The sequence below is a fragment of the Saccopteryx bilineata genome, chromosome 4 (genome assembly GCF_036850765.1).
Source record: "Saccopteryx bilineata isolate mSacBil1 chromosome 4, mSacBil1_pri_phased_curated, whole genome shotgun sequence".
Taxonomy (NCBI): Eukaryota; Metazoa; Chordata; class Mammalia; order Chiroptera; family Emballonuridae; genus Saccopteryx; species Saccopteryx bilineata.
This window is the reverse complement of record NC_089493.1, coordinates 155,509,079-155,533,625: the sequence shown is the minus strand read 5'-3', so window position 1 is coordinate 155,533,625 and position 24,547 is coordinate 155,509,079. Positions and strand designations below refer to the sequence as shown.

At 52.4% G+C, this 24,547-nt stretch overlaps 2 protein-coding genes across 4 annotated transcripts; one reads left to right on the top strand and one right to left on the bottom strand.

Moving 5' to 3' along the window:
* Positions 1–627: 627 nt before the first annotated feature.
* On the top strand, positions 628–1,041 carry PFN3 (profilin 3). Its single transcript, XM_066277609.1, has one exon. It carries the CDS (start codon positions 628–630, stop codon positions 1,039–1,041), a length of 414 nt encoding a protein of 137 aa, XP_066133706.1.
* A 1,706-nt stretch (positions 1,042–2,747) lies between these two features.
* SLC34A1 (solute carrier family 34 member 1) lies at positions 2,748–16,620 on the bottom strand. 3 transcript variants are annotated; one of them, XM_066272327.1, is made up of 13 exons: positions 16,513–16,620; positions 14,204–14,333; positions 13,915–14,064; positions 13,702–13,830; positions 13,485–13,628; positions 12,324–12,435; positions 12,007–12,202; positions 11,835–11,930; positions 6,382–6,451; positions 5,967–6,134; positions 4,672–4,788; positions 4,453–4,577; positions 2,748–3,778 (listed from the first exon to the last, which is right to left on the bottom strand). In XM_066272327.1, the coding sequence occupies exons 2-13, from the start codon at positions 14,310–14,312 to the stop codon at positions 3,275–3,277; spliced, it is 1,920 nt and encodes a 639-aa protein (XP_066128424.1). In that variant the 5' UTR covers positions 14,313–14,333; positions 16,513–16,620; the 3' UTR covers positions 2,748–3,274. The 3 variants fall into 3 exon arrangements, with proteins under 3 accessions (XP_066128424.1, XP_066128425.1, XP_066128426.1); XM_066272328.1 differs by having other exon boundaries at positions 14,204–14,344; positions 16,513–16,560; XM_066272329.1 differs by lacking the exons at positions 12,007–12,202; positions 12,324–12,435 and having other exon boundaries at positions 13,441–13,628.
* Positions 16,621–24,547: the final 7,927 nt, after the last annotated feature.

The window sequence follows — 24,547 nt, the reverse complement described above, 5'->3', positions numbered from 1 at the left end:
GTTGATGCTTCTAATCTCTCACCCTTCCTCTTCCTCTTTCTCTCTCTCAAAGCAACCCCCCCCCAAAAAAAACAGTGGATCCTTAAGACTAGCAACACGGAGGTCCCTCACTTCTACCCAACCCACACAGGACAGTGGGTTTCAAAGGGTGGTCCTTTAACCAGCAGCTGAGGGGTTGCCAGGGAACTTGTTAGAAATATATATATTTGCAGGGTCCACACCATACTACTGAATCAGAAACAGAGCTGGGGCCCAGCAATCTGTTTAACAGTTTTCCAGGCGATTTTGATGCTTCTTACATTTGAGAACAATGTTCTGGGGATCAGGCAGAGAGTTCCGGCTGTTCAGACATGGCATCTTTTTGTTTTTAAACCCGTGTGTACTGTGCTCGATGGGCCATCTAAGTTGGTTTTTGAGGATTATTTTGACCCTCATGCGACTCTCTCCTTAGGCTAAATTTGAACTTCACCAACCTTAAGATACAACCCCTGTCCCCATTGTTTAGCAGGAGGTAGCCAGTCTGTAACATTGCCTACTTCAGCGTCACAAGCCGCCCCCACATCCGTCAGAGTGCCCGGGGCGTTTTAGGAGGAGCTGTCGGCACCCTTATAAGGTGCAAGGCGCGGAATGGGCGAGTGGAAAGGCTACATTAGTGCAGTGCTGCGGAACCAGCGCATTGATGACGTGGCCATTGTGGGCCACTCGAACAATCGCTGCGTGTGGGCATCGCGGCCGGGGGGCCTGCTGGCAGCCATCTCACCGCAGGAGGTGGGTGTTCTCACGGGGCCAGACCGGTACACCTTCTTGCAGACCGGCCTGAGCGTGGCAGGCCGCCGATGCTGCGTCATCCGAGACCACCTCCTGGCCGAGGACGATGGAGTGCTGGACGTGCGCACCAAGGGGTTGGATCCGCGCGCCATCTGCATAGGCTACACTCCGCGAGCGCTCCTCGTGCTCATGGGTCGACGGGGCGTGCACGGGGGCATCCTCAACAAGACAGTGCACAAGCTGATCCTCTGGCTGCGCACTCAGAGTACCTAGCAGGATAGCCAATCTGCAGCGTAGCCAAAATAAAGTCAGACCTGGGCATGGCAAACTCACTCTCCAGTTGTGTGGAGGGTAGGGGAGGAGTTGCTGAAGAGGATATCAGCTTCCTGGAAGGTCCTTGCAGAAAGGTTACCTGGTAGGGTTGGGATTATGAGTCCAGAGGCTTGCCAGCCTCCTGTGCCCTGGACCCAGCCCTACCGTGGGTGCCCCGCAGAGGCCTCTGACGTGACTCCCCAGGCCAGTGTTTGGAGTGGGTGTCCTTAGAGACTTCCCAGGGACTGATGGACACCCAGCTGAGCAAGAGTCCCAGCGAGCAGCCTTCTCAAAGCCTCTAGCTCAGACCTGAGCATCCTTTCCCACAACTTTCCCCACAGCTGTGCAGGACTAACTGTAAAGGGCGTCTCCTCCTCGCCTTCCAATGCCCCTCCCCAGGCTGGATCCAGGAGGTGGGTGTACTTTCACCCCCTTCACTTGGCAGGAGGAAGCACTAGTGGGTGACAAGGGTGTGGCTGGTAGCTTGGGGAGCATCTCTGGGGCTCCCAGGCCCCTTGCATCTCCCCCACATACCTCAAAGGGAGTGGAGTAGAAGAATGTGTCCAAGCCTTTGGCCCTTGGGGTCCAAAGGCTCCAAAATGTCCCCGGACTAGCGGACTAGAGGGAAGGACTTTGGCACCTCCTACTCCTTGACTCTCCCCCTTCAGGCTTCAGCTAGGCAGGGGTGAGGGCAGACTTTGGAGGAAGAGGAATTGAAACCTTGAGTGAGTTTTATTTTTCTTAAATGTAATTTTGATTGATTGACTTTAGAGGAGTGGGGATAGAAACATTGATTTGTTGTTCCACTTATTTAGGTATTTATTTGTTGATTCTTATATATGTGCCCTGATCAGGGATTGAACCCGCAACCTCAGCAAATCGAGAGGATGCTCTAACCAACTGAGATTTCTGGCCAGGGCCAAAAACTTGAGTGGGTTTAAATGAATCATTGTTTATTGCCAAAGATAGAGGACAAAGATGAGAGGTGGGAAGGTGGCTGGTCCCTGTCCCCTGTATGCTGGGACACAGGGCATGGCTTCTCTTGTCCATCTTTTTTTTTTTTAATGATTTTATTTATTCATTTTAGAGAGTGAGAGAGTGAGTGAGAGAAGAGAGAGAGAGAGAGAAAGGGGGGAGGAGCAGAAAGCATCAACTCTCATATGTGCCTTGACCAGACAAGTGCAGGGTTTCGAACTGGCGACCTCAGCATTCCAGGTCAACACCCCATCCACTGCGCCATCACACGTCAGGCCCTCTTGTCCATCTTGAACCTCTTGGTCCCTTCCCGCAATGGCCCTAATAAGCCCCGCCCCCATCACTTGTTTGCTGGGGAAATGATCTCAAGCCAGGAAGAGGGAGGAAAGGAAGAAGTCAGTGAGGTGGATGAGTCCAGCAACACAGAGAAACCAGAGAAAATCAGCCTGGTGGGGTGGGGGATAGAGTTACCGAGAGCCCTGCTGACACTTGCCTTGGGGATGGTCCTCAGGCCTTGGGGGGTTTTCAGGGATTCATTAAGGCAGGGCAGAAGAACTGTTGGGGTGAGCTTGCAGGCTAACTTCCAGGGCAGAGTAGGCTATCTTTGGGAGGGGAGACAGTGCTGCTGAACCCTCAAACCATGGTCTCTACCCCCACTCCAGATGAGAGTGAACAGATTTTCAGATGCAAAGTGAAAGTTTAATTCCTTTTTTTATTTTTGTTTTAAATCAGGCAGTGTTAGGAAAGAGGGTTATAGCGGTGATACAGAAAGCTGGGTGAGGATGAGGAGAAGGGTATTACGGAGGAAGGAAAGTGGCAGGGAGGGGGTGAGAATTCAGCCAGTGACTCAGACACCGACTACATCTAGGCATGAGCAAACAGCTGCAGATCACATGTTCAGACCCACCCATACTCCCATCTAGCCCAGCTGAGTTGTGTGGACCCGAATACACAGCACAGGCCTCCAGACAATGTGTGAAGGACTGGAAGTCATGCCCAGGTACCTTGCAGCCTTCCCAGAGTGCCCACAGGTGTATCATGATGTACACATGTGCAGGCTGACACCCAGGCTCGCACACTAACTCTCAGTCACACAGCCCAGACCTCTAGGGACCTGCACAAGGACAAGAGTATGCCCAGACACACACCACTTTGCTCTTCCACCCTGAGCACCAGGTACAGGCCCTTCCCTATCCTAGGCAGCAATCTGGGCCACAGCCTAGAGGCGAGTGGCATTGTGGCGAGCAGCCAGGGCAAGGTGAGGAGAGGGTGTGGCAGGGGGCAGATCCTCCAGGAAGACCCTGGCAGGCAGCGAGGGTGAGCAGGGCTCGGGCCTGGCACAGCAGAGGGTGGCACGGGTGATGAGTTTGTCCAGGGGCTGCAGGGAGTGCATCCAGCGGGGCAGGAAGTCCCATGTCTGCAGCCACTTGGGCAGGTGCCGGGGGCTGCGACTCTGCAGGATGCTGATGAGTACCACGAAGGCCAGCAAGGCCATGAAGGGTGCACCCACACCTACCATGGCCCGCCAACCTGCCATGGAGATGCCAAATACCATCGAGGGCAGCAGTAGAAAGCACAGCAGGAGGTAGAGGACGGCAAACCAGCGGTATTTGGCAGTGCGTTTGCCTAGTGCCTTGGCCATGTGGATGGGCAGGCGAGTGCAGGGCACTGGGTACCACAACAGGATGCCCGAGATGTTGAAGAAGAAGTGGCAGAGGGCAATCTGTAGAGAAGAGGGCAATGGAGCTGAGGTGAGCACAGGCCCACTCCTGAGTCAGGGCAGTGGGTAGTAGGGTCCTGGCCTGGGCTGAGCAGCAGGAAAGTCACTGCTAGGTTGATGTTCCCCCAGTAAAATACTGAAACACTTCCGGGTCAGTTGGCAAATAACCTCTGCTTTGAATTTTTCACATCTCCCCCACGAGCTGCTCTCCCAGGAATTCCTCAGCAGATCCTGCCCAAATCCAGCAGCCAAAAGATTCGACCTAGTTTCTGGCTCAGCAGCTCCAGCCTCCTGATGAATCCACAGCCTGGCTCCAGCGCCTGGCTTGTCATTACTCCTTTGCACTTAGAATAGCCACCCCTCTGCTGTGTCTTCCTACTCATCCTTGATCCCTCACCTCAGATCGGTCCAGGGCCCTCTTACAGCACTCCTTCCTCAGAATGCACATCCTAATCACTCTTTATTAGCGTGACTCTGAGTCACATCCTCTTGGTAGACAGCAAGGTCCTGAGTGTGGCACCAGCTCTACTTTGCCTATATGGTTGCCACAGAACCTGGCATAGCAGGTGGCCCAAGTCAGCAGTCAAAAATTGATTACACATTGTCCCACCCTGGGTCAGTACCATGCCCCATCCCTGCCCATCTTCTCTCTAGTAGGGCAACTCTTCCAGACATACCTGGAAGGCGCTGGACAGCTTCTCCCGGGGGCTGGCCAGTGCAGCCAGGATGGCCGTAGTGGTGGTGCCGATGTTGGAGCCCAGTGTAAGGGGGTAGGCGCGTTCAATGCTGATCACACCAAGGCCTGGGGGCAGAGGTGGAGATGTGGTTTCTTTAGCTCCCTCCCCCCAGCCCTTTCTCTGCCCCCCAGCCCACCTCCCCTCAGCATGGGCACTCACCGATGAGTGGGGTGATGGCTGAGGTGAACACAGAACTGCTCTGGACAATGAATGTCATGCCGGCGCCTACCACCATGGCAAAGTAGCCTGTGGCCCAAGTGAACGGGATGGGGAAGTCTGTGAGGAAACAATCCCAGCAAGGTCAATGTGTGAGGAAGTGTTGGGACCAAAGCAGGGACTGTCCTTGGGGGAGGAGGTCTTGGGTGCCAGTTTCCAAGTGGGACTTTGTCAGTCCCTGCTTGGCCACAATGGCTTCTCCTGGCCCTCTGATCTTGAAGTGAAGGCCACTCTCAGCCTGGCTCCATCACACCTTTGCCCAGGCTGCTCCCTCTGCCTGGGCATCCTTCTCACTCCTAAATGTTCACCCCCAGGGCTCAGTGCCGGGTATCAGTGCCAATGGGATGCCCTCCTGGACCAGCCCTCACCCTCGCACAGACTGTTTTACCCTCCTCTCTCCTCCGAGCTCCCTTCTAGCACTTGTTATGCAGCCTGTGCCTGTGCCATGCAGTGTCTCAAAATCTCAGAATGAAGCTTACAGGGAAAATCAGATGGTGTCACTCCCCTGTCCCCAACCCCGAGCACCCCCAACATCCTTAATGAAGTCCAGGCTCTGAGCACAGCCTGTAGCCCTGTGACTCACTCTTCCTTAACTTGCTGACTTCTCCCTGCCTCTTTTCACCACCTTCACTGCGCTCCTACCATGGTGCTGGCTACCTTTCTGTGCCACAAACCTGCCCAGCTGATTTCTGCCTCCAAGCCTTTGCACTTGCTGTTCCCTCCACTCGAAAGGCACTTCAGCCGTATCTGACTCCTCCCCATTTAGGTTTCTGCTCAGATGTCACCTCTGCACAGAGGCCACTGACCACCTGACAAATGCAGCCTTTCCCATGCTCTATTGTGTTGCCGCTTTTGCTTTCTCCCCCTATGCATGTGAGCCCCCTGACAGCAGGATCCATCTCTGTGTGCAGGGTCACTTCTCCACCCCCAGCACTAGGCCAAGCCTGGCATGCGTTAGGGACTCGTGACTATTTGTTGATTCAATTAAACAGAGGTCTCTGAGAATCTCTTTAGAGCTACCCACTGGAATGGATACACAGCCAGAGGCAGCCACAGATCCCCAGCTGTCAGCACCTCAGGAGCCTCAGAAGTCACCCAGTTCAAGCTCTTCTTTGTTCACATGGGGAAACTGAGGCTCAGAGATGGAAGGGCTTTACCCAGATCACATGGCAAGGTGGTGGCAGTGGGATCTGGAAAAGCCCATACTGGGGCCTGTTCACCCACCACTTGGTGCTCACCAGTGTTGATAACCTTCTGAATAATCTTGGCCACCTGGCCCTTGAGCAGAGAGTTGAGCATCTTCACAAGGAGGATAAGGCAGGTGCACAAGAGCACCAAGGAGCCTGCTAGCAGGACGAGCCCCACGGCCAGGTCGGGCAGCTCTGTGTCCACGAAGATGTGCTTACCTATGGGGGGTGACAGTGTCAAGCTACTGGGAGCTGACATACAGTCAACTTTCAGTCCTCCACCTTAGCCACCCCCTTGGGCTCAGAGCCTAAGGCCCCCCGTCAGTATCCTTAAACCACAACAGCAGGCCCGAACCAAGCCCAGGAGCTGGACTGGTTGGCAGCCATCCTTCCTGGGGGACAGCCCTAACCTCTGCTGAGCTCTGCCCCTCCTAAGCCAGACATTTCCCACACTGCAGGCACTCACATTTCTCCATAGTGGCGTTTCCAAGGGTCTGGCTGGTGTTGGCCTCTGCCCTGGGCATGAGGGTGGGAGCCTAGATTAAGAATAGAGTGACTTAGGGAATTTAGGAAAATGCAGCCTGGAACTGGGGCTAAAATGGAGCTTAGGAGGAGATGGGCATGGGGGGATGGCAAAAGACCTCTTGGCTATGTGTTCTTGGGTGGTTTTCTTCCCCTTTCTGAGCCTGTCTCCTCTGCTGAAGAGATAAGGGTGAAAATATCTGTCACACAAGAATCTGGCCATGGTCAGCCCTCTGAAAGCCTACCTTATTTGTCCACCAAACGGGCTCTCTCAGGCTCTGAGAGGTCTCTGAGATCCCCAGCTTGGTGGCTTCTTGTCCTTGTTTCTCCCACCCTCCTTGGCATGATGCTGCTGTTCACGTGTCCTCTAAAAACTCTCCCTTCCCCACGTCTCCATACCAATCCCTCTCAGGCCGCCTCTACCCCAGCATCTTCACCCTGGGCTCTCATCTGAGGCACCTTGCCCAAGCTCTTTCTTCCTCCTGCTCATTTCCTTTTGTGGAGCTTGATCAGTGGTGGCACAGTGGATAGAGCATCGATTTGGGATGCTGACATCCCAGGTTCAAAACCCTGAGGGTGATGGGGTCGCTGGCTTGAGTGTAGGATCATCGACATGATCCCATGGTTGCTGCCTTGAAGCCCAAGGTCGCTGGCTTAAAGCCCAAGGTCACTGGCCTGAGCCCAAGGTCATTGGCTTAAGCAAGGAGTCACTGGCTCGGCTGGAGCACCCTGGTCAAGGCACAATGAGAAAGCAGTCAATGAACCACTAAAAGTGACACAACTACGAATTGGTACTGATGCTTCTCATCTCATTTTCTTTCTTTCTCTCTTTCTCTTTTGCGTGCACACAGCATTCTAAAAAAATAAAATCCTTGTGTGGAGAGGGTTGGGGAGGGGCAGGATACCACTGGTGGGCAGAGGATCCGGGCCCCTGATCTCTTTCCTCAACCACTTACTAACAAGTGAAGTGATGGGGGTCCTGGGGAGGAACCTCAATTCAGAGGACCCAGGGCCAGGCAAGTAGCCTAAGTGAGGGGCTCAGGCTAGAGATGGTGGGGGCAGTGAGCTGGGCCTACAGAGACAGCAGCCACTCAGTTACAGGCCACAGTCACCATTCAGGGACAGCCCAAAATGGCTGAAAGGCCTGATTCTACAAGAGAGACCACAACTCTGTAGTTTTAGATAAAATCTCCCAATCTGTAAATGTTGATAACCACTTTAAGACATGCTTTACAATTCTGTGAAGGCCAGTCTGGTCTGGGAGCACTAATTTATAGCCTCATTGGGTTAAGGAGATATTTTAAAAATGGAACTTGGGGCACCTTCCCTTTCTTCCAGACCCCAACATGAAGGGATGGAGTGGGCTGGGCTTGGCTGGGCCCCCTCCATCTCAAAGAGGAGAAATAGAGTCCTAAGAAGCCAGGGCCCCAGGCTAAGTGCAAGAGCCATGACTTCTGTCTTCTCCCCACAAACACATTCTACCTTTTCTGGGAGCTGGTATGGATGCTGGTTCCGCCCCCCCCCAACCCTGGAGCTCTGCATCCTACACACCCCTGACCTCCCTCGGTGCTGAGGGTAGGGCGCAGATCGGGTCCTGGCACTTCAATGTTACAGCTCCTTTAGGTTTGATCCTAAACTATGTCATTTAAAAAATATATGATAAAGACCTACCTATGGCCCCTGGCTCAAAGTGGGAGTTTATTTTAGTGGTATGTGCTCCCTTGCTTGGGTAACATGCTGTGTTCCCAGCTGGCCATACCAGAGCTTTGGGGTGCTCTCAAGGCAAGCCCCAAATGCAGGCCAAGAAACCAGGAGGAAATATTCTTTGATGGGCTCGATTGGAAAAGCTGAGCAAATTATAGGAGCTATTATGCAGTTAAAGGACAGAGTCAGGTGTGAGGGAGAGAGCCAGGTGTTTGCCTTAGGCAGATATGAGTTCAAATCCTGCCTCTTATGCCAACTACCTTGGGCAAGTCAGGCCATTTCCCTGAGTTTGTTTTCTCTAAAGCAGGACAATAAAAGAGTTGTCTAAAAAGTTGCAGGGGAAGTTGTGTGTGAAACACTCACCTAAGGACTTAGTCTATGACAGTGCCTCCATATAAGGACAGACTCCTTCCCTCCCTGGGCCCATCAGATGGAAAGGATGTGGTCTAAGGCCATACTAACCCTGATAGTACCAGATTTGGTATGCTCTCAGAAGCTAAGCGTGGTCAGCCCTGGTTAGTACTTGGATGGGAGATGGGAAAGATACATGTATGTGTGAGAAATGAGAGAATGGAGAAGGTCAGTAGCTTCTCTGGGTCAGGCAGTGTTGGGGTAGGACAAGGACAAGGGCTAAAACCTCTGGGTTTTTGGGACCTTGACCTTTCTGCCTGGAGTTGTGCAGCCATGGCTGAACTCACAGGAGGGTCCAGAGACTGCAAAAGGAACAAGGGGAAGCTCCAGCTTAGAGAATGAGCTAGGAAGCCCAGACTCTGGGTCATATCTCCAGGAGGTGGCCATCCTTCCTGGGCCTGGGAATGTGCTGGAGTGAGGTGAAGTGGGAGGTGGAGGTGGCGAACTGTGGAGGAAGAACAAACTGGATGAGCCTCAGACAGCCCTGGGCTCAAACTCCAGCTGGTCCACTCCCAGCTGTATGACACTAGACTGAACATATAAACTCTCAGCACTTGATTTCTTCTTCTGAATCATGAGGCCCATTATTCTGCCCACCTCTCCCCAAAGGGCTAGTTGTGAGGAATCTTAGAAGAGAGTTGGGATTTAAATGCCTGCCTGCAAAACCATCCCAACTTAAGGACGCACCTTTGGGAGCTGAAGGAAATGATTAAGCTACAAAGGAATGTTGAGCCTCGAGAATCCTTTCCTTGAGGAGAAACACTAGGATGTGTAGGCCAGTGGGGTGGTTTCCCATCCTCCGGAAAGGAGAGCTTGGGATCTTTGTTTCTGAAAGCAGAGGGCGATCACCATGCCAGCAGTGCCATCTGGTGGTGAAGAGGAGCACTCCTTAGAGCATCACCTGTCACTCCTGGAGGGTTATCTGAGTGGCTGTGGTCACCTGGTGGCATTCAGGTACAGTGGGCAGAGTAGGGAAAGGACACAAATGATGAGACACCAGAGTGGCATCCCCAAGAAGCTGTAACGTGAAAATTCAGGAGCACAGGCTCCAAATTCCACCAGAATTTTCTTCCTACCTCAATCGCATGGACTTGGGCAAGACTCTCAGAGCCTCAGTTTCCTCATCTGTAAAATAGGGATGTAATAATCCCTTGCTTCTCAGTTTGTAAGTTCTCAAAAAATGCTTGTTGCAACCAGGCAGGTCTGGTTGACAGTCCACTGTGTCACCCCACAAGAAGGTGATACTCAAAAGAGTGTCAGGCTCCCAGAGCACCAAGAGGTGTTGGAACATTAAAAATGCCTCTGGTTTTTCTTTCACCATCTGGATAACCCTGAACTCCCAATCCTCTCCTTGGTGGCATGGCTCCCTGGAGACTAGTTTGGGTGGGGTCGGGTCCAGCTTGATGAAAGTTGGAGGCAACAGAGACAGGTTGGAAGGGAGCACAGGGAGATTCAGTGACCAAAGCAAAACTCGAGTCTTCAGTGCAGGAGGAGCTGCCAATACACATCACCTCCTGAGAGTGAGCCCATGGCTTCATGCGCCATGTTCCCACGGAGACTGGCCCAGAGAGAGAGAACAGGGAGCTCAGATCCTACCCCCCCCCCCATCACTCTTCAAGCCAAGGAAACTGCTCTCAAGGCCTCCTAGTAGAGCTGGGATGAGAAATCAGTGTTCACGCAGGTGACAGCTGGGGCAGTGAGGACAGCCCTGGCCAAGTGACCTTGGGTGTGTTGCTTCAAATCCCTGTGCAAAATGGAATGCTGTGTCCACCCCTCCAGCACTGCGTGCAGGTTTCCTCGGGGAGGGCTGTGCTCAGCAGTGCCTACTGCAGGGGGGCCTGCCGGTTTCGGGTGGGCAGCAGGCTTCCAGAGCAGCTGCTGGGAGCTCCCTCCCAGGACTTATTTTATGGTGAAGATCACCTCCTGGTTCTGCTAAGAAGTAGAGAGGATTGTGATTTAGAGAGTTTGGGGCAGGCCCTGTGAGCCGTGAGGAAGGTGGAGGCTGTTAGGTCACAAAGCCAGAAAAGAAGCTGCCTGTATGGGCTTTTTGATGTCAAACTGCCTCGAACACTCAGCAGGGCTGGAGCTGTGTGCCACTCAGGTACCAGGGAACTCACAGGGCAGGTTGAAAGGTTGTTCTCTGTTCGTGCCAGGATAAAGGCTCAGTGACATCAAGAAGCTGGTGGAAATGATGAGGGAGAAAGGCTTGGGCTTTGAGTTTCCTTCTATCTTGTTCTGAATGGAGTTACTTCTTATATGCAAAAATCAAGGGGAAGCAGGTACTAAAGGTTATGTTATGGCTTTGATGAAGCATTTTCCCATTGATGGCTGAGTGAGAAAGTGTGCTAATTTCCTGCGTCCTTCTTAGCCTGATATAATGGCGGTCCATGAGTGACCAACTCATTCAAAGAGATCTTCATTCCAGGCAGTAGAAGCCAGAAAGTGCAGGACAAGGGAACACGTGCCTGTGGGAGTGTCCAGGGGAAGGGGCCCTGATGTGGCCTCCCTGCCCAGGGCCTTCGCGGGGGCCACTTGTGCTTTTAATGTTAGCACAAGTGCCTGTTATGTCTCCAATGAGGTCTCCACTTGGCTTGCTTGTCCTGCTCCTGGGCAGGTATTTTTTCATCCTGCTTTCCTGAGCATCCTTATAGCACTCTCTCCCTGCTCTCTCCCCACATGCCTGGGCCCCAAACTCAGCAGAGCTGAGTCATTAAACCCCTGTACCCCAGTGGGAAAGAGAGAGCCCTAGGTGGTAAGACTGGTGCTCAGGGTTCTGACATGGTAGGACAAGCTCCAGCAAGTGTCTTAGCCTCATGGAGCCTGTTTCTCTACTTGTGAAACCAGAAGGTTAAGCCAGATCAGTGGTTCTTAAAGTTTAGCGTGAGGCAGACCTAGAGGGCTTGTTGAAATTGGGCTGCCGGGCCTCATGCCTGAGATTTTTCCGATTTAGTAGGTGGAGAGGAATGACTGAATATGTCCCATCTCTAACAGATTCCCAGGTGGTATGGGTCTCACTGGTCCACACTTTGAAAACCTCTGGGCTAGATCGATTACATGCCAACTCTAATTGAATGGTAATCACTGCCTAAAACCGGTGTAAGGCTGGGAGAGGTTAGCAACATCTGCCACAGGCACAGTCTCACCAAAAGAGTACCACATATTTGCCCTCTCTAGGCTAATGATCTCTCGGGTCTAACTGGAGCATTTTAAAAACATGTTGACACTGACAGTCAGCTGTCTGAAAAGGGAGTTCTCTCACCTGGGGCCAGACCTGGAACTCACCTCCATGCGATCTGGATTGCACCAGATCCTGATGAGACTGTGGTTCCTCAGGGACTCATCACCCATGGCAATGCTGGTAATCACAGACTTGTCCAGCTGTGGATAAAATGTAGGCAGTGAAGGTGAGGCCTCTACTATGCCCCGCCTCCACTCCATGCCAGCCCTGCCCCACCTGGATGATGAGCTTAGTGAAGGGCTCTGTAATGATCTTAAGCAGGTCAGGAGCATCTTGGCCACCACGGATGTTGAAGGAGGCCACAACGAGTCGAGTGACATGGTATAGGTACCCGGTGGCAGCCTCCAAAGGCAGCAGGACCAGAACTGACAGCCAATTAAAGCAATCGTGCACAGTGGCCCCCGCGAAGGCCCTGGGCAGGGAGGCCACATTGCAGGGTAGGCTAGAGCCTGGTTCTGTCATTCTGGGGCTCCTGGCATCTGGGACCACCCTCCCCCAACAAACACAGGCCCCTCACCACTCTACCCCCTCACCGCCGGAAGTCAGTCCTGTCCCCTGCCTGCATCAGAGCCACGATGGTGTTGGTGACGGAGGTGCCGATGTTGGAGCCCATGATGATGGGGATGGCAGAACTCACGTCCAGCACTGGGAGAAGAGGGCACCTCCTAACTAGATGGATGGGGTCTACCCAGCTCCTGCCCCCAACACCTCCTGCCAGACACTCCACCCATGTCTGCCCCCCAGTGGGCATTCCTGCTATGCTGCTGACTCCACCCAGCCTTAGTGTCCCAGGTATATGTGGGCACATGCTATTTACATGCATGTGAATGCATGCACATGCATATATGTGAATGTGTGTGTGGGCATGTGTATGAGAGCATGTGTCCTGTATGCAAACATGTACATGCCATTACCAACCAATTAGAATTGGCATGTGTACATGAGTATGACGGTCAGTCTCATGTGTCAGGCTGGCTAGGCTATGGCAGCCAGTTATTCAGTCCAACACTAATTTAGACATTGCTACGAAGGTGTTTTGCAGACGTAATTCACCTCTACAATCAATTGACCTTAAGCAAAGGAAATAAATCTCAATAATCTGGGTAGCCCTCATCTGATGAGATAGAAGGCCTTCAGAGCACAACCAAGGCTTCCCTGAGGAAGAAGAAGTTCCACCTGTGCACTGCAGCATGGGCGCCTGCCCCGGAATTCCAGCTTGCCCTTCCCAATGGCCTGCACACCAGCTTTGGGTGTGCCTAGCCAGCCTCACAACACTGTTATATTTACTGTGATATATATACATATATGATATATGTGGGAGATATGTGATATGTGTGATGTATGTGTGTGTGTGTGTATTTATCACAGTGATATATATCTCTTAAAGGTTCCATTTCTGATCTCTGGTTGTTTCCCTGAACAAGTGACTGTGTGGTGTGTTATGGAGGTGAGCCTTCCTGGGATTGTGCCCCCCCCCCGTTTGCTAGCTCCTGGGGCACCCCTTCTGACTGAGACTTCTGGGCTGGCCTTGGAGGACAGAGTGGGAGATACCAGAGCTCTGACCTTTGCCCTCAGGTCTCTGTCCCCACTCCTGCCCCCCTGCCCTCCGCCCATCATCCCTGACATGCTCCCCAGTCCCTGTCCGCATACCGAGCTCCCCACACTCTTTCCCGGGCCCTGGTGGGCCAACTCACAGCCGGAGGAGACCATGCTGACAATAATGGATGTGGAGGTACTGGAGCTCTGCACCAGCACAGTCACCAGGATGCCCACCACCAGCCCCGCCACCGGGTTGGACAGGATGGCATTGTCTTTGAAGATGTCACCAGCCACTTTCCCTGGGAAGCATGAGCCAGCATTATTTGGGGCCCTACAGGGCCCCACCCAACCCCGCCCCGCCCTGGGCATTACCTCCAGCCAGCTGAAAGGCTGAGCTGAGCACATCCAGGGAGCAAACAAAGAGGTAGAGGAAAGTGAGCATCAGCGGCACCTTGAGGAGCGTCACCCCCGCTCGGCACAGCTTCTGGGACAGCCCTGGCTCTGGAGGTGGGAAAACCATGAGCACATGGCCAGAGGGCTGGGGCAGTGACTGCTGAGGCCCCTGCTGTCCCCACTTAGGCTCACCTGGCTTCTGTTCCTCCTCCAGGGCCAGCTTGGCAGGCAGCGGGTCATGGAGCTCCAGAACATCCCCAAAGGGGCAGCCATGCTCAGCGCGGGCCACAGGGCCCAGGCTAGGGAAGGCATAGGCAGAGGTCCCTGGGATCCTGTGCAGGACTGGGGAGGGAGGCTGGTCAGGAGTTCCCAAAGGCCCCAGGTCCTGGGGAGGGAGGAGGGGTGGGTAGAGGTGTAAAGGCCTCACCTGGGATGTGGGCGACTATGGACAAGCAGGGTCCAGGGGTAAGAGCACACTTACCCTGAGGGCTGGGCACGTAGGCAAAGGCCGTGGCATGCATCATGTGCCCCCTGTGGACTGGGAGTGGGGAGATAGCAGGGCCTCCCAGCCTCTCTCCGTAGGACATCATCCTGGGTAGGCACTGTGGGCTCTGCAGCAACACTGAATGACAACTGCTGTGTCCTGGACATTCACACACACACATCCACCCCTCACACTCACTTGTACAAACACTCATAATGTGTGATCCCAAACACACACCCATAGGAAACCTCCCCCCCCCCCATCTCCAGGGATGCACATTCAGGTGCTCGCACAGATCGGGCCTTCACTCACTCAGTAATTCATTCAGCAAGTATTTATTGAGCATCTGTTCTATCCCAGGCACTAAGCTAGATGATGGGGTACCATGGTGACCAAATACAGACACAGTGCCTGCCCCCAGGAAGCTCAATGTGGTGGCAAGACATATGTTGATGAAATAATCCCTTAAATAGATGGAAAATGGCAATAGGGACAAGAATCCTAATGATGGATATGGTGCCACCAGAGTGCCTGTGGCAGGTGGGCCCTTGGGGGAGGGAAGAGAGGGTCAAGCCAAGAGGAACCATCAGTAGGCATTACAGCAGGAGAAAGGGAAGAGCATGCGTACCAAGGCTGTGGGCAGGGAGGAGATGAGAACACACTGCTCCTGGAGTGGCCAGGGAACACTAGCAGAGGCTGAAGGTGTGGGCTGGGGAGGGGCCACATGGAAGCTTTGCCTGTCCTGAGAGCCAGGCTGACCCTGGACACCTACTCACTTGTGGAACCAGTTGGGCAAGCACTTAGGGAGGTCCACTGCCTGGGTTCCCCTCACAGGTGAACTTCTTTCCCTACTCATCTCCTGCTCCCGCCTCTCCAGCAATAAACGAACCCTGCCGGCTTTCTCCCATGAATGAAGCTCAGACCAGGACTGATCTAGGTAAGGAGGGTCCCCCACCTTGTCCCCAACTTTGGGGAGCTCAGGCTTGCTTTAGGTCCTCCAATCCCTGAACTGCCCCAGGAGTGCTTGGCTGTCGGAGTGGTAGTATCCAGTCTGCTCCAGCAATGCCCCCACTGCCACCTGGACATTGTCCCAGGCAATCCCAGCTTGGTGAGGGTATGCTGAGCGGAATGCCCAGTCCTGGAAGAGCACAAGTCCTTATTGCCTTTTTTTTTTTTTGTATTTTTCTGAAGCTGGAAACGGGAGGCAGTCAGACAGACTCCCGCATGCGCCCGACCGGGATCCACCCGGCATGCCCACCAGGGGGTGATGCTGTGCCCATCCGAGGAGTCGCTCTGTTGTGACCAGAGCCACTCTAGCGCCTGGGGCAGAGGCCAAGGAGCCATCCCCAGCACCCGGGCCATCTTTTGCTCCAATGGAGCCTCGGCTGCAGGAGGGGAAGAGAGAGACAGAGAGGAAGGAGAGGGGGAGGGGTGGAGAAGCAGATGGGCGCCTCTCCTATGTGCCCTGGCTGGGAATCGAACCCGGACTCCCGCACGCTAGGCCAACGCTCTACCACTGAGCCAACTGGCCAGGGCCAAGTCCTTACTGCTTTGAGGAGAGAGCCCATCTGGGCTGGTACTGAGATGTTGTGGGAGAAGGAATAAGGGACCCGGTTCGGACATAGCTGAGGGGGCTGGGGTGATGAACTGTTTCTTATTAAGAGTTGTGGATGCGCTGGCTAGGTGGCTCAGTGGATAAAGTGACAACCTGGTGTGCCAGAGGTCATGGCTTCAAAAACAGATTAATTTGTCTTTTTTTTTTTTTTTTTTTTTTTTTTTTCTGAAGCTGGAAACAGGGAGAGACAGACAGACTCCCGCATGCACCCGACCGGGATCCACCCGGCACGCCCACCAGGGGCAACGCTCTGCCCACCAGGGGGCGATGCTCTGCCCATCCTGGGCGTCGCCATGTTGCGACCAGAGCCACTGTAGCGCCTGGGGCAAAGGCCAAGGAGCCATCCCCAGCGCCCGGGCCATCTTTGCTCCAATGGAGCCTTGGCTGCGGGAGGGGAAGAGAGAGACAGAGAGGAAGGCGCGGCGGAGGGGTGGAGAAGCAAATGGGCGCTTCTCCTGTGTGCCCTGGCCGGGAATCGAACCCGGGTCCTCCGCACGCTAGGCCAACGCTCTACCGCTGAGCCAACCAGCCAGGGCTAGGTCATGGGTTCAATCTCCACTGAGGGCATGTACGAGAAGCAGTGCAAGTGCACAACTAAATGGAGCAACTAAGTGAAACAATGAGCTGATGCTTCACTCTCTCTAAAAAAAAAAAGTTGGGGATGAGGTTGGGACGAAAAGGTCTAGCTCACCTTGGGGTTCTGTGTTTCACCTCCTGCTCAGCTGCTCAGAGAAGTCCCAAGGGCTTGAAGAGCAGCTAGGACTCTTCACTTTATACTTTCGGTCAAGGGCAAAGTCCCTAAACCCTAGCTGCCCTCCCTTTTTTCCTCAATTAACCTCACCGCAGAGATTCCTCGTTAATTGCTAATCCTCAGCTCTGCAGGGGGAGTCCATAGTCAGGGTCTCCCCTCCCCCGCACAGATGCTCAGCCTGAACCACCATCCAGACCCAGACATATACCCTAGCCCCAGGCAGAGACCCTGAAGCCACTCAAACACCTTGTTCCCAGGGTCCCCAAGGATATTTTGTGGCTCCAGCTCCTTTCCCTCATTCCTGGCCTGACAGGACTCCCCAGGGAGTGATACAAACATCCTGTGGTCTTTCCATGTGTCTGAATGTGTGTGGGTTTGTGTGTTTTATTGGGGGGGAGGGGTGTTTGGAGGAGAGGGAGAAGCAACAAGAAGCAAACCCAGAAAGGCAATGTACTGTGGGATCTTGGAAGGTCTCCAATGCTCAGCCATGGATCCAGTATATGAGCCTAGCAGAATGTGGAGTCCCTTGCCAGACCAAGAAGGGCCTGTCTGAATTTTAAAATGGCCCCTCTGAGGTGGGGTGGGTGGGGTTAAGATGTGCCACAGGGAACAAGTCTAGAATCAGAGAGCCCAGTTAGAATGCTGAGAGATGATGAGGCCTGAACCAAGACGAAAACAGGAGGGATGGAGAAAAAGGATACATCCCAGTGATACTTGGGCAGTAGAATTGTTGATGGGTAGGATAGAAGGGAAAGGAAATATATGACAGCTAGGTTTCTGGATTGGAAACTGATGATGACATGAAAGTCAGAAGGGTATAAGGAAGTCTTTCAGTAGATTGTTTCCCTTTCACAGGACTGTGGAGCCTGAGTTGGGTACCAGATTCACAGAGAGATGAAAAGGAAGCTTCCTTTCTAAGGGATCAAGGTTTGATCAGATCTAGCAATGTGGGTTTCATTCAAGATCTAGCTGGGCAACTGCCTAACATTATGCATCCATTTATCTATCTATCCATCCATGTACCCACCCACCCACCCAGCCATCTATCCACTCTACCGATTCATCAGTCTGTCCATTTATCTGTCCATCCGTCCATCCATCCATCCATCCATCCATCTACCCACCCACCCACCCACCCATTTACCCACTTACCCACCTAGCCAGCCAGCCAGCTAGCTTGTCTATCCATCTATTTCTTTTTTTTTCCTTTAAAAAAATTTTTATTTTATTTATTCATTTTAGAGAGGAGAGAGAGAGACAGAAAGAGAGAGAGAGAGAGAGAGAGAGAGAGAGAGAGAGAGGAGAGAGAGACAGGGGGAGGAGCTGGAAGCATCAACTCCCATATGTGCCTTGACCAGGCAAGCCCAGGGTTTTGAACCAGCAACCTCAGCATTTCCATGTCGACGCTTTATCCACTGTGCCACCACAGGTCAGGCCTATCCATCTATTTCTAAACACATTAACTCCTACTGTGTTGAGCCAAGACTGGAAAGGTCAGTTTCTCTCTTGGTCCAAGCAATAGTTTAATCCCTGCATCAGCCTGGGATTCTGAGGCCAGTCGTCTTACCTCCCTGAGCCCTAGCCCCTTCACAGATAAAATGGAAATTAGCTTGGCTTTTTAGTGAGTTGTGGAATTCAATAAGATGAATGACCCATCCTACGTGTGCTCTCATGCTCTCCTGCACATGTCATGCATCTCTTGATGTCTCCGGGATGGCTGAAGTATCCTGGCCAAGGAAATGGCCCTCCCACCTCTAGATCCTCAGTCCTGTTTCAGATCAATAACTTCTCTCGGCTCACCAGACATCCTCTGATTGCTCAGTCCTACTCAACATTGAACATATTTTAGGGTGACATAAACACATCCTTTATCCATCAAGGAAGATAGAAATCTGCGCAGTTTCTCCTTTAATGTGACAAAGGTTAACTAGTTAGTGCTCAATTTGCAGAGCATTGTGGAGTAGTGGTCAGAATAAGCTCTCTGTCAAAGTAGCTAAGCATGGAGAACACTACAAGCCTCAGTTGGGGTCTCAGCTCCACCACATCATGGCTGGGTCAGTTTAGGTCACAGAACCCACAGGGGAGAGAAAAGGGTGGAGTAGAGGTGCATCTGGGATTGGTTTGGTAGAGTGACCACAAGTCCTGTTATAACTGTTGATCCAGGGTCCCCTTTCATTTGGAACAGTGCCCTGCTTAGGACAATAACCCACATAGTCTTATAGCTTGTTCTGGAATATTCTGGGGAACTGAGGCAGGGAATCAGCCACCTGGCGCTTTTAGAAAAGTCTCCATTCATAGCAAAATATTGCTGTAATGTTTAGAATACTATCTTTCATCTTTTCTTTCTGCCTTTATCTTTTAAATTTTATTTATTGATTTTTAGAGAGAGAGAAAAAAACATCAATTCCCCCCTTATTTATGCATTCATTGGTTAATTTTTTTAAAACAGAATTCTTCTTTAAATTTTATTTATTCATTTAAAAAATATATTTTATTTAGGGCCCTGGCCAGCTGGCTCAGTGGATAGAGTGTTGGCCCAGCATGTGGATGTCCTGAGTTTGATCCCTGGTCAGGGCACACATGAAAAGTGACAGTCTGCTTCTCTTTCCCTTTCTCTCCCCCTTCTCTCCCCCTCCCCCTTCTTCCCATCTTACAGCCAGTGGCTTGATTGATTTGAGCATTGGCCCAGGCACTGAGGATAGCTCAGCTGATTCAAAGACCAGACCCAGATAGGGTTGCTGGGTAGACCCTGGTTGGGGAGCATGTGGGAGTCTGTCTCACTATCTCCCCTCCTCTCACTTAAAAAAAAATTATTTATTGATTTTAGAGAAAGGAGAGAGAGAGAGAAAGGTAGGGGAGGAATGGAAAGTATCAACTCTTAGTAGTTGCTTCTCATATGTACCTGACCAGGCAAGCCTAGGAGTTTGAATCATTGACCTCAGTGGTCCAGGTCAACACTTTATCATTGGTTGATTCTTTTATGTGTTCTGATCAGAACCTGCAACCTTGCGTATTTGGACGATGCTCTAACCAAATGAACTACCCAACCAGGGTTATTTTTAAATTTTTTTTAAATTTTTAAAATTTATTTATTCATTTTTAGAGAGGAGAGAGAGAGGAGAGAGAGACAGAGAGAAGGGGGGAGGAGCTGGAAGCATCAACTCCCATTATGTGCCTTGACCAGGCAAGCCCAGGGTTTCGAACCAGCGACCTCAGCATTTCCAGGTCGACGCTTTATCCACTGCGCCACCACAGGTCAGGCCTATTTTTAAAATTTTAAGAGAGTTTATTGGAGTCAAACTGATGACATGCTGGGAAGCAAGATCTCAAATGCTTAAGAGAATGAAAGTTTGCAATTCCTTTTATACACTTGGAATTAAGGAGGGACTCTCTCTGCCTTTTTAACCCACTTAGGATATCCTTGTCTATGAAAGACTGTATCTTGCTCTTTCTCACCCACCAGCATATTATAAGCCTTGTCCTGTGTGTTTACACTCAGCACAGATGTGGGTTTTAATGTTTGCATCACATTCTGTCACGAACCCTAATTTACGTAGGAACCCTCTCGGTGTCCTGGAACCTCTTCAGCCTGGAGGGAATGAATTGGGTAAGGTCGGGGTTCATACAGGGGTGGGAGGGGTGTCACTGAGCCACGGAAATGCAGTTGCTACTGCATTCTTGTGTTGGAACCGTCCTTGAGCTCAGAGACCCTGTTAAATTCACATTAGCGATGGGTCGGAGGCTGTTGGAGCACCCCCACCCAGGAGAACCTGCCACACCACAGTGCATCCAGAGACCCAGGACCAAAAAGGTCCTGTTCCCCCTCTTCCCTGCCCTACTCTGGTCTGACCATGGACAGGGCAGCCATAGTCAACATGTCCCTGATGAACTGGGTGTTTCCCCTTTTAAATAAGGTTATGATCTTTGACAGTTTTTTTAATATTTTTATTTTTATTTATTCATTTTAGAGAGGAGGGAGGAGAGAGAGGGAGGGAGAGAGAGAGAAAGAGAGAGAGAGAGAGAGAGAGAGAGAGAGAGAGAAAGAGAGAGAAGGGGGAGGAGCAGGAAGCATCAACTCCCATATGTACCTTGACCAGGCAAGCCAGGGTTTTGAACTGGCAACCTCAGTGTTTCCAAGGTTGATGCTTTATCCACTGCGCCACCACAGGTCAGGCTGATCTTTGACAGTTTTGACATGTCTCTTCCCTGTTCTCATGGAGCTTGGGAGTTATTAGGGGAGGCAGTTATTGAACACAAGAGATATCACTATAAAATGCTGTGGACTTATACACCCAAAATATTCCTCCCAATTCTGGGGGCAGGATGGGGCTGCCACAATCCTAGAAACAGCCTTGCAATGTGGGAGGAGCTTGCCAGAGTTGCCTTTTGGACTCCTGAGAGCATTGGAGAAGGTGGCTGGACTCCAGCCTCAGCCTCTCAGCCCCTCTACTCACTTCAACACCCCTTCCCCACTTACAGTCTGCCTCTTGCCCATCTGTGTGACCCCCTGAATGGTGATTCCTGCCCTATCTGCTCACGTGCACTCTGGTCGTGGCCTCTCCAGACCTCTGGGCCCACAGCCTATCAGGCGTCCCCAAACTACGGCCCACGGGCCACAATGCGGCCCCCTGAGGCCATTTATCCATCCTCCACTGCACTTCTGGAAGGGGCACCTCTTTCATTGGTGGTCAGTGAGAGGGCCACTGTATTTGGCAGCCCTCCAATGGTCTGAGGGACAGTGAACTGGCCCCCTGTGTAAAAAGTTTGGAGACCCCTGGAGGTGGTTGGTGGTGTCTTGCATTGAGAAAAAGGCTTCCAGGAGGAGGAGGAGTCCTGGAAGAAAGATGCCAAGATCTGTGTCTACCAACTGTGTCTGAGGAACTCAGGCATGAGCAGTTGGATCTATGGAAGCATAGGGCTTGCTCCCTACCCCACAAGGGGCCTCCTGCACTTCCTGACCTCAGGGAACAGTATGGGGAAGGCCTACTTAGCAGGTAATGGAGCAGACATCTTTGAAAGGTTCTTCTCCTCCACCTCTTTGTCTCTAATTCATCACCCAAGTCTCCTAGTTTTGGTTTTCCAGGAGCTCTGGGCCATTACCCCTGACCTTGGTCATTGTAATAGCCTCCCAGATATTCCCCTGCTCTGCCCTTACTCCTCCCAATCTCATCTCCAAAAAAGCAGCCAGACAGCTTTTCAAAATGCCCTCTTTATCATGTTACCCCTCCCCCTTTAAAACCGGCCCCTGCTGCCTCTCAGCATAAAGACAGCTATGGGGCCCATCACAGCCTAGGGGCCTAGCGTGACTTGGATTCTCCTGTGACGGTGCCCACCGTGAGGAGAGCTAAACATACTGAGCCCAGAGGAGCCCCCCCGCCATTTCTGGGAGAGCAAAGGAAGAGATCTCTGCCTGCAGCTGGGCTCGTGAGGAACAGCAGAAAAGCAGGTGTTCCAGAAACCAGAGTCATCATATTTTGAGACACCCTGGTCAGCTGGGGCTGCTGAGATGGCAGGAAATGTGAGAACAGAGTGGATTTAATGGCCCATGAGAACCATCCTGGGCCAGTGCTGGGAGAAGAGGCAGCTTGCAATGAGTGGGAAGCGCAAAGAGCATGGCCAATGTGTCTGTGGCAGGCTGACAGATATTGAATTTTGTCACACCAGTGACAATGACTTCCCCAGGAGCGACATGGCTGCTGAACGGAGAGAACAACTGCAAAAACAAGAATGCCCATCCAGGAACAAGCAAGCTGTGGGGGTGGGCACAGCCAGCTGTCCTTGCAATTCTCCACTGAGATCTACAGCTCCTTAAATACAGTTTGTGGGGGATGAGTTTTCTGCAGGACTTAGAGTTTGAGGACAATCAGGGGAGGAAAAATGAACATCCAAGAACATCTGTCCAGGAGCTGAATTTTTCTGGGGAACTAGATTTGGGGGGGATTGGCTAACAAGCAGTGTAATCCCACAGCAGGGTTCCTCATCAGCACAGTTTGAGAACTGCCTCTTCTCGCCAACATATTTATTTACTCAACCAATGAATAGCACACTGAGTCAGCATGGTACTGTGCACTGGGTACACGGCGTGAACGTTCTGTTCCAACAGTCAGGCCAGCATGGTCAAACATGGACATAGTTGTGAGTGTGCTGTGAACACGCACAGATGCACCCTCTCTGATCTGTGGTCAGGGCAGCCCGTGGGGTGGGTTACATAGTAGGGGCCACCTGCTGCTTACTCTCCACTGGCCCTCCTGACTTTGTCCTCTCTTGGAGTGCCTGGTCTTCAATATGAGCTGCCAGCACAGAGCAGGCAGTGCCCTGAGACATCATCCCATCCAAGCCCCATTTAGGGGCAGGGCATGAGCAGCTGACCTGAGAATGCCTGTCTCTGTTTGGGGGATAAGTGCCTGGGGTAATAATTGATTCTGGTGGCTCAGGCACAGGTCACTCATTGACTGACTAGGCCAAAGTCCGTGGCCAAAAGAGCTGAGGCTGCTTCAGGTTTTTTTCAGTAATCACCTCTTCTCCTACAGTCCCCTTCCTCATGTCTCTCCAGCCCTATGCCCCAGGGCTTCATGCTGGCCCCAGGGGCCAGGCTAAGAGGGACCCTGTGGACGGCACAGTCTCAGATGGCAGTCATGCTCTGAATTCTAGGCTGCAGACCTGAAACTATGAGGCTGGCTTTAGATTTCAGGTCCTGGGCTCCAGTGTCTGGGGTCCCCATCTGGCTGTTGGCCTGTTGCAGGGAGCTCAGGCCCTGCACTGAGTTCTCAGGTCCAAGCTCTGAATTCGGGATCTAGGTCTTGGGTTCCTTCAGCCCCTCAGCACCAGAGTAGGAAGATGGTGGTTTCCTTGGCTAGTGGGGTTACACTTCCACACATCTTAGCCAGCCAGAATTTCATCCTGGAAGCCAGTGCCATGGGCTGGTCTGGAGATCGGACGCTGGTTCTATGGTGCTTTTCCTTGGCTTCTGCCTTGGCTCTATCCCCAAGCCAGCACTCTGGAGAGAGGAGCTGAGGTGGCCACAGAGCACCCCTCACCCAGACCCTGCAGGAGTCACAGGACACACACATATTCATGTCCCTAGCTCTTTTTGGACTGCCAGGGCCAACATGGATGTGAATGGCACAGTTGTGTAACAATATGGGTCTGCGCCCAGCCTAGGCTGCATCTGATTCAATGTAATCAACCATGAGTGTTCCTTCCTATCTGTTTCCTTGTTTGAAGCTGAATTCCAGCCTCTAACCCCCAGAAGTCACAGTCATTTGACCACCAGGCCAGGCCCCCTGAGGCATGCACCTTGTGCTCACCCTTGGAGGTAGAGGTGGCTGCCAGGGGGCACGGACCTGCAGCTGCATCAGCACTCTCAGCCGCTCCAGGTGAGCAGTCCCCCCTACCTGTTCCCACTGGCCCAGAGCCTAGGTCACTGTGTGCCCTGTGCTCACTCTGTGCCCACCTTAGACTATCCCCTTACCCAACTCCAAGGCCATTAAATGGGGTTAGGGGATAAGAGGTAGGGAACCAGATTGTCTGTTGGAGGCTTAGAGCCATATGGGCTTCGGTCCTACGGGGTCGTTGAGAAAGTCACAGCTGCTGGCTCAGCCTGTGTCCTCTATAAGATGGAAGTGGTAGAGGCTACACAGCAATCAGCAAATGTGTGCTCTCTCCCTTCCTGCTGGGCACTAGGTAGACAGGCTGACTCCCGTTTGGGCTTTCTGCCTGGTTGGGTGAGGAGAAGCAGCCCTGTGACCTCTCCCAACTGCCTCGGAGTCAGCTTCATCTGGTGGCTTTGGGACAGGGCCTATGGGCTGAGCTGCTGATGCCCTGCCCCTGGGCCTGGCAGGGTTGAGATAGTGAGGGTGCAGGACCTTGAAGGTTTCTGGGAATGCAGAGACTGGGAGGAGGGACTGCGTTTCCCTCCCCTGGGCTGCTGCAGGAGATGTGTTGGAGGAGGAGTCAGAGGGAGGATCATGGCAGA